The sequence below is a fragment of the Penicillium cataractarum genome (assembly GCF_028827025.1).
Source record: "Penicillium cataractarum strain IBT 29864 chromosome Unknown utg000002l, whole genome shotgun sequence".
Taxonomy (NCBI): Eukaryota; Fungi; Ascomycota; class Eurotiomycetes; order Eurotiales; family Aspergillaceae; genus Penicillium; species Penicillium cataractarum.
In genome coordinates, this window is record NW_026622738.1 from 5936304 (window position 1) to 5948483 (window position 12180).

General features: G+C 49.7%; 6 protein-coding genes across 6 annotated transcripts; 3 read left to right on the plus strand and 3 right to left on the minus strand.

Moving 5' to 3' along the window:
- Window positions 1-867: 867 nt before the first annotated feature.
- Window positions 868-3033, plus strand: N7496_004173 (DUF2985 domain-containing protein; the record flags this gene model as incomplete). Its single annotated transcript, XM_056697104.1, has 4 exons — window positions 868-1525; window positions 1604-1996; window positions 2056-2130; window positions 2189-3033. The coding sequence occupies 4 exons, from the start codon at window positions 868-870 to the stop codon at window positions 3031-3033; spliced, it is 1971 nt and encodes a 656-aa protein (XP_056559316.1).
- A 585-nt stretch (window positions 3034-3618) lies between these two features.
- N7496_004174 (uncharacterized protein) lies at window positions 3619-4479 on the minus strand (the record flags this gene model as incomplete). The annotated part of the gene is made up of 1 exon (XM_056697105.1): window positions 3619-4479. One exon carries the CDS (start codon window positions 4477-4479, stop codon window positions 3619-3621), a length of 861 nt encoding a protein of 286 aa, XP_056559317.1.
- Window positions 4480-6891: 2412 nt separating this feature from the next.
- Window positions 6892-7482, plus strand: N7496_004175 (hydrophobin family protein; the record flags this gene model as incomplete). The annotated part of the gene is made up of 3 exons (XM_056697106.1): window positions 6892-7228; window positions 7282-7373; window positions 7426-7482. 3 exons carry the CDS (start codon window positions 6892-6894, stop codon window positions 7480-7482), a joined length of 486 nt encoding a protein of 161 aa, XP_056559318.1.
- Window positions 7483-7976: 494 nt separating this feature from the next.
- N7496_004176 (thioredoxin family protein) lies at window positions 7977-8551 on the minus strand (the record flags this gene model as incomplete). The annotated part of the gene is made up of 3 exons (XM_056697107.1): window positions 7977-8262; window positions 8338-8413; window positions 8509-8551. 3 exons carry the CDS (start codon window positions 8549-8551, stop codon window positions 7977-7979), a joined length of 405 nt encoding a protein of 134 aa, XP_056559319.1.
- A 148-nt stretch (window positions 8552-8699) lies between these two features.
- On the minus strand, window positions 8700-9375 carry N7496_004177 (uncharacterized protein; the record flags this gene model as incomplete). Its single annotated transcript, XM_056697108.1, has 2 exons — window positions 8700-9168; window positions 9227-9375. The coding sequence occupies 2 exons, from the start codon at window positions 9373-9375 to the stop codon at window positions 8700-8702; spliced, it is 618 nt and encodes a 205-aa protein (XP_056559320.1).
- A 1046-nt stretch (window positions 9376-10421) lies between these two features.
- Window positions 10422-12038, plus strand: N7496_004178 (uncharacterized protein; the record flags this gene model as incomplete). The annotated part of the gene is made up of 1 exon (XM_056697109.1): window positions 10422-12038. One exon carries the CDS (start codon window positions 10422-10424, stop codon window positions 12036-12038), a length of 1617 nt encoding a protein of 538 aa, XP_056559321.1.
- Between the last annotated feature and the right edge of the window lie 142 nt (window positions 12039-12180).

Genomic DNA, 12180 nt, shown 5'->3' on the forward strand with positions numbered 1-12180 from the left:
TACATGATGGAGGAAGCTGTACCGTAATCCAATAATTTTTGATATCTTACGTGTAGCAAGTCGGGTATAGTCAAGTTTAGGATGTTCGTAACAACATGCTGCCGTCTGGTGAAGGTTCGGGGGTGAGATAAAATGATTAGAATACCAACTATGAAAATGACATTGTATTTATCATTTAGATAATCTATCTGACTGTAAGAGTGGAAATCTTACACTGTTCATCAACTTCATCTATACGGCAGAATCCGAGCTCCTCCACTCGGAATGAGTGGGCCAGGGGGCGTCATGGTCTGGTTGCACGCTCCTCCAACTCCACTGGAATTGCTTCTAGGCCACTAGCGGCGTTATCTTCCCCGATTATTGGATTCCATAATCCTAGGCTCGGATTTGCCACTGTCCTTGCCACAGGATTTCCATTGCGGTGTAGTAGTCGACCATAGTCTTATGGAACATACGTAGGAGGTGCATAGAAGTACATAGGACTTATCTACCAGCCAGCTGCACCACAGGGATGATGGACTGATAAGATGGAGATCCTCCTGGGCTTCGGTCATCTCCACCTCTTGGGGATCGCCGGCGCAAAACAAGATTGTACTAGCTGACTCATCTGCGTGATTACCTTACTGTCAGATTCCTAAGATTTACGAAACGACCAGCCCGAAACTCAAAACTCCAGGAACTTTCTCTTTTTCAATCTCGGGGTTACCTCACTCGATTTTTCCTCAATGGCCTAAGGGGGGAGAGGGCTCATTATCAACCTCTTACCTAGAACTGTTCATAACGGGTTTGCTACTTCGACCCTTGTTCTAATTCCAATCCCCACCTTCCCCAGCCTCCCTCGGATCTCGCCATTGCGACCATCCCTCCATGGATCCCATCGAGCCCGTGGAAGGCTCAACAGCCCCGGCTGGTGTTCCGGAGCAGCCACAGTCCGCCGAAGCATCGTCCTCGCGGCCAACGCTACGCCCAAGAGCCCCTTCAAACCGTACGCGCCGGCCTAGTATTCGTCTGTCGCGCCTACCTTCTCTCTCGTCATTGGATACGGTCAACACCCAGCAGCCACAACAGGTGCTTTCAGACAACCAACCCGGTCCTTCCTTGACCCGCCAGGTTTCCGTCAGATCGCCCGTGCAGGAGGAGGATGAATCATGGCAGTCTGGTCGGCGACGCAGCAACTCTGAGCCGCGACCAGGACGATGGTCTTCTCCCCCACAGCACGTTCTCGCACGAGTGGCAACACCCATGGGATGCTTGACTGAAGAATCATCTCACCAAAGCCCAATGCCACTATCTCCAGAGGAGGAACTCTCTGCACAGCGAACGGCGGAGGACCACCTCCAACCGCCACCACCGGCACTCGCTCGCCCGGCAAGCCTGCTGCGCCGAACCAGTCAAGCCGCTTTGAACCGATTCTCCCGCAATCGCGCATCGACAGTAAGCGGAGCGCAGCCAGCCCTCGAGACGAATAAAGAGCAGCCCATCACCGAATATGGATCTCACGTGGTTGACGTGCTGGACGTGATCGGTAAGTTTACTAGGTGGACGGGAAGACGGGGGTGGCGAATATCGCAATCGCAGCTAACAGCGTGACTGTGTTCATCAGACCCGGAGGTCTCGGCTCTGTCGACCCTCACCAATGTGCAAAACTCACTGTTCATTCCCAATCTGGGCGGTTTCATCAATCGCATGCCCACATATCAATTGTCGAGAGCACCTCCCTCTGATGAGGAGCAGGGAACGTCCACGGACGAGGCAGAATCCTTGGAGGAAAGACAAAACAAGGAGCGGCCGGCATTGGAACACTTGCGTCCCTTCTCAAGCATGCCGTCCGTGCTTCAGGGTCCGCGGTATGCCGTTCTGCCCGAGGGCCATGAGCTAGAGGGATGGACCAAGGAGGACTTTGCCGAATTGAATGATCACGTCCGGCATATGCTACACTCTCGTCGGTCCAAATTCAAGCGATCGATGAGGGGATTCGGTCAATATGTACGAAGGCGTAAGTTCCCTACTCGGGAGTTTGGAAAAATGAATTTACGAGACTAACGCTGCTTTCAGCACTGGGATTCCTTGTCACCCTTTACGCAACTCTCATTACCCTGTTTGGTCTTGCTTGGGTACTCTTCTTGATTGGTATGATGCCCCCAGGTTTCTTGAGACTTCAAAGTGGAATACTAATTTTGTTTCCTAGGTTGGATCAATGTCGGCGGGAAACAGTTATATGTCATCAATGTCATTGACAACGTCCTTGTGGCGCTTTTCGCCATCATGGGTGATGGACTGGCCCCCTTCCGAGCTGTTGACACTTATCACATGATTTTCATTGCGCGTTATACAATGTTGACTTGGAAGATCCGTGAGAAGCGGAAGCTTCCTGATCTCAGAGACAAGAACGATCTTCCCGCCCAGCATGAAAAGGATGCGGAGGTTGACTTTGCCGATACCCCCAAGGAAGAGGAGCATGAGTACTCTGTACTAGATGCCCGCCAGCAGGAGCGTCTGATGCACCATCAGGCCAAGTTTGCCAAGTCACATACTTTCTACAAGCCGCATGAGACGGTCACTCACCACGCTTTCCCTCTGCGCATTCTCATCGCCATTGTCGTTCTCCTCGACTGCCACTCGCTGCTCCAGATGGCGCTGGGTGCTTGCACCTGGAGTATGGAAACCCCGGGACAGCGACCCTTCGCCCTGACTACGGTCATCCTGTGCTTCTCTATCACATGCAACATCACCGGTGGTGTTTTGATTATGATTGGTGATCGTCGTACACGCAAGAAGGATGTCGTGGAGCGCCTGTTCCGTCAAGAGTTGACCGAGGAAGCCATGAAGAAGATGGAGAAGCGCAAAGTCAAGGAGGAACGCAAGAGTATGCAACTCGAGCGCGAAGAGCGTAAGAGCATGCAAGTCGACCATGAAGGACGCAAGAGCACGCAACTGGAACGGAAAGAACGTGCGAGTATGCAGGTCGACCGCAAAGAGGTCGGGCCCGAGAGTCCGCAGCACGAACGCCCCGATCCGTTCAACAGCGCCTAATTGATGCCGACATATTAACATACTACTTTGTCAGCTCACGACCGTCACGAACATCATGAAGATGTTTCTCAATATACACGAGATCCATGTCTTCTACCCGATTGTACAGCCTACTTGCTGACCTACTCTACTTACCACCTTGGTCGGCTACGTTTATATACTGAGCTATGGCGTTTGTTTAGGATTTAATTTGGTTTAGGGAGAGACCATCTTTTTCTCGGCCCCTGTTTCTTATGGATATTTCTTTTTAATAGCTGCTCTTGTCTGCCTTGCTACCGTACGGTTTCCCTTGCTGGTCCAGCACTTCCTTCACCTGTTGTCTCTGCTGGACCAGAAGATCCATTGCTGTGGCTACTTTAGATTTGGATTTATAGCCTTGCTTTATCGCTTCTGTCTAGCATTTGCTTGCATCGAATATAGAGCATCACTGAACATGAAATGAATTGAATTGATTCATACAAACGTAAATCCTTCATCATATCCCCCTCTCTGTAGAACAAAAACACCTGAACTCCTTGACAAGACCAAAGGAGATATCCAACCCATAATCCCTTCACGAAAACAAAAAGTCCTTCAACTGAATCTCTACTCAGTAAGGATCACCCCTTCGCCCACCCACTTATCCCCACCCCCCTTAACAACCTCGCGATAAATCCACTCCCCAATCAAAGCCCGTCCAACAGTATACCCAACCTCGGGCTTCGCCTCCGTCCCAACCCTCAACTTCCTATACCCTGAATCCGCCCCAGGTTCAGCAATCTTATGATCCCCACCAAGAAAACTAGGCCTCACAATAACCAACCCCCCACACAACAAACTCTCCCTCCTCTCAACTTCCGCCCCCAACAACCTCTCCATCTTCATCTTATCCTTATGCGGCACATCCAACGCCGCATACAACGGCTTAAAAAGCAGCGGCACATCTTTAATCCCCTTCTTAATGCCCGCCCCCGAAATAATAGTCACCCGCGGCGCAACGGCCGCGTACTCCGCGAAAGACCCGAACCGCTCATCGGCAATGCGTCGCAGCGCGCCCAGTAACGCCGTCGTGCTTTCCTCCGTGATGTGCGGGTTTGGAATGCCGATGTGCGGAATTGTCGGCATGCGCATCGGGATCTGGTCGCAGGGGGACGGCTTGGTCAGGACTAGTTCGCCGGTGCCGCCAATGCCCGAGACGATCAGGGAGACGAGGGTTGTGGATTGCGGGGTTGAGGTGACGATGAGCGTTTTCATCACTGTTTCGATGTCCCGCGCGTCGCCTTGGACGATGCGTAGGTGTGTGTCCAGGGTTTCTTGGGTTATGCCTGGTTGGGTGAGGAGTTGGGTTGTGAGTTTTTCGGGGGTGCGGGCGAGTGCGATGGCGTTGTAGCCGCTGCGCAGGGTGTAGGCTAGACAGGCGTTTGCGCAGCCGCCTGTTGCGCCGAAGAAGGCGATTGTTGGAGTCATTGTTTTTGTGGGTTGGTGGAGGTGAGGGTGGTGCTGTGTATAGGTAGTCGAAGTATAGAGCGGGTGTCAAGTATGTAGATGTAGATGTAGATGTAGATTGCCCGAAGAGGTAATTGTAGGATAGTAGTGAAATAGATATCGGTGATGAAGAATAAAAAATGATCCTGAAGACATTGAACTCTTTATATCTCCCACTGCTCTCAACACAGCCCTCGTCATAGCCGTGTCGGCCAAATAATAGCTCCTATCACCATCGAAATTCATCCATCCCCGAAGCCAATCCGAATGATCGAAACTTAAGATTCGGCAGTGAGCCCCACTTAGAGTGCACAGCTGGGTAAGGCTGATGTACGCTTTGGGAAGATTCTGCGCCGCCTGCATGGCCCCCAAACTCGCGTCTATGCAATTGAGTGTCGGCTCGTGGCTGTGACAGCCGCGTCTAGCTTGTTTAGCACTAATCTGGTTAGGGTCGGGGGAATTGACAGCCGGTGCGGAGCAACTGGAAATCGAACTCGGACTCGGGCTTCAACACATTTCGGGGACAAGAATAGCGGTGAATTCGTTGCAGGGTTTTTTTTGATTTTTTTTGTCAGTGTAACTCATGCATAAGCTTAATTTTAAGATCTATATCCGGTGAAGAAGTTACTCTGTTGGTTACCTGGTAAATAGGTACTAGGTTATCTTGGTCGTGTCGACAACTTTGTGCATGATCTCCCGAAATATATATCCAGTCAACATACCTTTAACAACACCAGGGGATAGAATTTTAGTATCCTACAGCAGCTTTATTGATTAATTGGATACCATAAAAGCTACTGGTCTTTGAATTACAGCTTGCAAATTAGAAAATTTAATTGTCTAGTCGCCTACACGCTGTAGAACATGTTGTAGAAAGCCAACATCGCGGTGCTAGTTGATTAAACCAGCCGCAGCACCAAGCCCCTGTTCGAGCAATTATTTCCCGATTACTAACAATATTTCGACAGCCTTAGGTTAGACTTAGATAATAAGCTTAGTCTTAGATCGATTCTATTCCTGCATTACATCCAAACACAGCCAAGTACAACTTTTGAGAGAGTACATTTTGGGTCATCACGAACCTTCATCGGGCGTGGCGAGCAATTATTCCAAAAACAAGCGCACTTTCCAAACAAGGGGCACCCGCCCGGCTCAATCCCCTCCACCCACAACCTTCCTTTCCCCGTCCAGTCCTCACATGTTTTCAGCATACATTATCCGAACCCTTTGCCAGACCCTGAATCCATGAAATCAGATTCTACGCCTTTACCCACGCTAGGTACTGTGGAGACATAGCAAGGCCTATAGTCAGCTCCGAATATGCTTCCAATTTAGGGACTTGGGCGATCCGTTCCTACATAGTGAACTAGATGGTTTCGCCCAGGGCTGGCCCTGTGCAGATCGTGCCTGTCGCCCAGTGTTACTGAAGATATTTGTGAGTTGACCCTCGTATCTTGAGATCGGGTTCAGATCGACAGGGAGAAATCCGATTGAAGGATATCCGAGTGGAGGAGACGGGTTTTGCGATGACTAGGGTCTGCTGAATCCGTAGGGTGGGGACCTAGCTGCTAAGCAGTAGTTCATTAGAGAAATTCGAGTAGGGGGTTTAGTGGAGGAGATATACATATCGATGCTGTGAGTAGATGGATTAGTTGTAAGCCAGTTCCAGATCCAGTGATCCTGTTTATTGTGTTTTTACTAGAATTGAAACATTTATGGCTATTTGGGTACAATATTTTCATAGTTGAAGGAGCTATTATGGCGGGAAGACTAGGGATTCCTTTGGTCATTGTCGTCGCTAGCTTACGGAGTTCACTCAGACGGAATGAACCGAATCGTGGATATCTGCGATTGCAAGTATCTTGCATCCTCAGAGTAAATCATCGCAGAGGAAGCATGATTCAGGCTCGGAATCTCTATGCAGGCTTAACTCTCTACGCAAGACCCTTCCAGTGATTTGAGATCCTAGCAAGAGAATAAACTAGGATTGCAGGGTAGCCTTTTTGGATACCACAAGCACGTTGGAATGCAGGGCTCGTGCACCTTAAGGAGAAAAGGGGCGTTCTGATTGCTGCGCGAAATTCCATACTGACTCGTCTGCCAATAGAATGTCGACGAGCGATCAGCGTGAGGGGAGCTTAGCGACACACCCTTGCGTAGGGCATTCCGACACACCAAAAATGAGGATTTGTTGATGGATAGCATCAAGGAGAATTGAGGATGAATTGGATCCCAAACAATCTGATCTTTGAAGATAAAAGGCAGAGTTTCAATCCGTCTTCATGCTTCTTCATCACCCATCACCCTCCTCTTCTCTATCTACCTCATCTTCCAACCCTCCAAAAACCACATCTTTTATTAAAGATTAATCTTTAATCACTCCATCTATTCAAAATGCAGTTCTCCATCAGCACCGTTTTCCTTGGCCTCGCCACCCTGGCTGTCGCTCTGCCCGCCGACCAGTCCACCAGCGCCAACGGCCTGCGCTCTCAACACGAGCACCTCGATGGCATCCGCTGGCACGTTCCCAGCGGTATGACCGTCCAGGAGGCCCAGTCCAAGTGCGGTGACCAGGCTCAGCTCTCTTGCTGCAACAAGGCTACCTACGCTGGTGACACCACCGATGTCAACTCCAGCCTTGGTAGTGGCCTCCTCTCCAACCTGATCGGCTCTGGCTCCGGCGCCGAGGGTGCTGGTATCTTCGACCAGTGCTCCAAGCTCGATGCTGCGGGTATGTCTCTTCTCTTCACAATATTGCAGTTGCATATGCTAATCATCCTACAGTCCCTATCGCCATCGGTGTGTCCGTCCAGGACCTCCTCAACCAGAAGTGCAAGCAGAACATTGCCTGCTGTGCCAACTCTCCTTCCGATGCCGTAAGTTTTCTGTACAACGCAGTGAATGATTCAGTTCTAACACCCTTTCTAGAGCAACGACCTCATTGGCGCTGCTCTGCCTTGCATTGCCCTCGGCTCCATTCTGTAAACGTGTTACTCACACCGTTGTCGCTGTTGGGGGTATGGTTCTGGGGTTTCGAAGTTCGAGGCGTCCTGTGATATAAACCGACATTTCTTCTTTTCTCAATCTTTGTGAGATCTGATTTACTCTCATGACTTGAAATCATTGAGATGATAACTTCTCCGCTTAATACATAATCTGTTCTTCTTAAACCGAATGGTCCTTTCCCATAAATCACCAGCCCGCAAACCCCTAGTTCGGTTGGCTTATACAAATAGTTGGCTTTGCAGACCATTCTAGTTGGATAAACCAATCAGCAAAAGACTAGTACCGAGCCCAATTTCTGATAAAAAGCCTATGATTGATGTCTCTTGTTTCGTCCATCATGGTTTTTGCAAGTTCTATCCATCTAGTGACGACTTGAGTGCAATCATGGATTCGTATTGACCCTCTTACATTCAAAACGCGCATACCGCTCGTATTCCCTCGATTCCGTGATATTTAACACACAAACAACGAGTCTACTGTTTCTGCAGCCAGTCATCGATGGACTTGAGGTCCGCACCCCGGACCCGCTGCACTTCCTGGCCGTCCTTCATCATCACAAAGGTAGGCATGGCAGTAATCTGGAACTGCTGAGCCACCCCCCTCATCTTATCCACATCGACCTGGAGGAACCGGACGTTCTCGTACTTCTCACTGAATTCGCCGACCTTGGGGGCAACGGCCTTGCAGGGGCCGCACCAGGTTGCGTAGAAGTCGACGAGGACGGGGCCGGAGGAAGTGAGGGCCTTGAAGATCACCTCGCTGTTTGTGCATAGCTATGTTAGCGAATGGTGGCCCCGGAGGTTGTGGGATTGGCTTCTAGGGTGTGATACTTACTTGTCAATGTTGGACACCTTGCCGTGAGACATGATGGGCGTTGAGGCGGCGGTGCGGGACTGGTAGATGCGGAAAGCTGGTGACACGTCAGCCGGGTCTTCGGTTAGTGTTGCGTTGTAGGAGGGGAAATCATGTCGCTGATTCAAGTGGGATACTCGCGGGGATGCTTACCGATGAAAAGCGCAGTGATGATCAGCAGAGTCGAGAGCTCCATTGTGGGTTGCTCCGTGGAAGAAGTGCGGGCACCAGTGGAGTCCGATTGGTATCCATGCACGTGACTATGCACGAAGTATACATTTGCAGATTTACTGTACTTTCAAGGCGTTTGCATATGCATGCATGGTATATATTGATTCGTTAATCTAATTATCCTTGAGCCAAACGAAGGACTCGTCCATGAAGCTTGTAACAGATTCTGGACGGTCTGTCCCGGGTAGATCCCGATTCACTTGGAACCCCTTACCAGCCAGGAGCCAGCCAATACATCGATAGCTATCCCGATGACCTTCCATATCAAACTTGGCAGGAGTAGAAACCATGGGAAGCACGGGTGTAATTGTATCTTTGTCGTAGATGGCCTCCAATGTTAACATTTTCCACTCCCCATTGATCTTCTCCAGTCGCGAAATGAATCGAGCATACGAGGCGCAGTCATATTCATTCTCATCAATGCGGAACCGAGAATTGATACTTCCAGTGGACTCCGCAAGGGCTTTGTCATTATTGTCATTGAAATGGACCTCAACGGGACAGATCGTGTGCGATGAGCTTGCTCCACGTTGGGCCATCTTTTCGGACCCAGAGACGAACCCATCCACATCACCTTCGTACCTATTTCCACAACAATTAGAGAAAATCTCCAGACTTTTTTTTGGATTGATATACAAACCAGGTAATCTTAATAGCCGTTCTTGATGCGTCTGGATGGTACGAATCGCGCAGATTTTGCCATTGAGCCGTATCTCTGTAGTATCTCTCTCGGGTGAGCAACGACTTGATTCGCTGCTCATCCAAAAGTCGTTCCAATGCGCTGTCCATTTGGTCGTATTGAGGACGGTTCAATAATGTAGTGTATTAATTAGTTTGTGATTGACCCTCGCACCCGGACATTCGAAGCTTGATATACTTGGCCCACATCAAGCGGGACGCGGGACCTACTTATGCGGAACCAAAGATATGGATAGGACCCGTCCCACGGGGAAAGAGGTCTTGCACACCCGGCGTAACCCCGGAACCTAGTCAAGAGATATCATTGGGGACAGGCAAAATGACACTAAGTTTGAAAGCGGCACAGAGCGTGGGACTGGAAAGAAATGAATTGGATGAGCATATCGCCCGAGGGACGTAATTCCCCTATCTACCAAGATAGGTAGCTGCAATACTGCTAGGACAAAGTCGCTGGCCAGACTGCGTTTAGGCTCGTGAAACCAAACATTATCGGTACCCCAACTGCTATGTAAGAGAGCACCATATACAGCCAGGCCTGGGACTATTACAACACAGTCTCAATAATTACACAACTTTATCGTCGGAGAACCCTCTTTTGTCGACAAACAAATTTCGAAGACCATGGATATCGGCCCATTGGCAAACCATCTAGGGGTATGTCCGCTGACCTCCAAGGACAAACTGAGGTTTATATTCCGAGGGGCTCTTAAGAAATAGCAATGGATAGACATACTTCATTACCTACAAATCCAACCTCGAAAAGTCTAAACCTTGCACGTCTGCGTCCTGACAGCCCTATATCGTTGCTCAACCCCTACTCCTCTCTGCTGACCCCAACCAAGCAAGAATTTGTCCGATGTCAAGAATAAAGAAGCGGGGCAAACAGGAAATTTTTAGAAACTTAACGCAAGGTTATCAGTCATATGTATTGAAACTCTAATCCGATTGGGCTGCTTGAAAGGGCTAGCATTCTTGATGGTGAACTCGATATGTGTGGCGCGTAGCTGGTATGTAGACCAACGCTTAAACTCGGAGAGGGGCATATATACTACTAGGAGTATTTATTTGGGGATGAGGAAAAGAAGCAGCAAATCTATTCCGCAATTATACAACAGCCATCGAAAATCATCTTCAAAATGCGATCCACTGACGACGGATCAGAGAAGAATCTCGTCATCAACTCCCCAATCCTAAACGATGTCTGCCCAACAGCAGAAACAAAATCGAATTCGACAGCAGCTATGCTCCGCCTCTCCCTATGGGTCTCTTTCGCAGCCTGGATAGCAAACTTCGACAACGGTTACACAGGCACCATCTTGATAATGCCATCCTACCGAAAAGCATTCGGGACATGCCACGAGCTCTTAGATCCCACAACGGGCCAAATAGTCGAACACTGCTCAATAACACCACTCCAACAATCCCTCATCAGTCTGAATTACATGTTCATCGGAATTGGAGGAGGCCTGTCCGCACTGACGGGTAGATATACCGGCCGCCGGGGCGCGATCCAAATCGGATGCGGACTTGCTATTATCGGAGCAGCTGGAATGCTGGGTACAGGCAATGGTTCGGCGAAGACTTTCTTGCACTATATGGTGTGCAAGTGTATTAGTGCTATTGGGATTGGGCAGCTTATTTCTGCTTCCTTGGCCTATGGCTCCGAGTGCATCGTTGCTAGCAAGCGCGGTCTCGCGCTGGGGCTATACAACGTCGGCTTGGCGCTGGGTAATCTTGCCTCGGCGGCTGTATGTGCTGGATCTGCACGTCTCGAGCCAGACAATAATTGGCAGTGGAAGACGCCTATCCTAGCGCAGATTCCACTTGGAATTATCCTCGGCGTGGGTATCCTGATGTTCCCCGAGTCTCCGCGCTGGATCTTGAACGACGACGAGAACAGAGAAGAAGAAGCCCGCAGAGCATTCAGTATCTTATACCGCATTCCCGTCGATTCCCTGGAGATCACTGCTCAAATTGAAGATGTCAAAGCGCATATCAAATCTGACCGTGTTAACGCTGCTGCTTCCTCTTGGTACGAGATTTACACGAAACCCCATTTCCGGCGGACGTGGACCTCGGCGTTGATCATGATCGGGCTTTCGATTACTGGTATTCAATTTGTCCAGCCCTACGCGACGACGTTTCTCAAGGGCGTTGGTATTAGCGATCCCTATCTCATCAACGTCATCATTGGACTCTGCATTCTCGGTGGCTCAGGCCTTGGTCCCTTCATTGTGGAATATGGAGGACGTCGATTTGCTATTCTCTCTGGGTATAGCGCAATGGCTATTTGCATGTTGATTCTTTCCTCGGTCAGCACCGCGCTCGGCGCAGATGGTGTCTCGAAGATTGTCGTCGTCGTGTTGTTATGCTTGTGGTCTTTTGTTTTTGGTGGAACTATTGCGCCGAGTGCGGGTCTTGCCTCTGTGGAGATGCACAGTGTCAGGCTTCGGACATATGGACAGGCGCACACGACAGTCCTGTACGGCATCTTCTCTTTCGGCGCTACGTTTTGGACCCCGTATATGCTTGATGCGGACCATGGTAATATGGGTCCCAATGTGGGATATTTCTACGCGGCCGTGACTGTGGTTATTGGAGTGTTAGTCTGGTTTTCGGTGCCAGAGACTGCTAGTCTGACTCTGGAGCAGATTGATGATGTTTTCAACTCGGGCATTCGACCATGGAAGACATCTATGGCAGCAAACAAGGCCATGGCTCGGGCCAAGGCTCAACAATTAACGGCGGAGTAGAGAAGGGCGAAAAGAGAGGAACGAGGAACCGAACAGTGTTATAGTGGTGAAGTTCTGCTGTACATACCGCTTCTCATTTAGAGAAAATCTACAACAGATAGTAGAGAAACAAAAAACATATGTGGACAATGAATGTATCTAT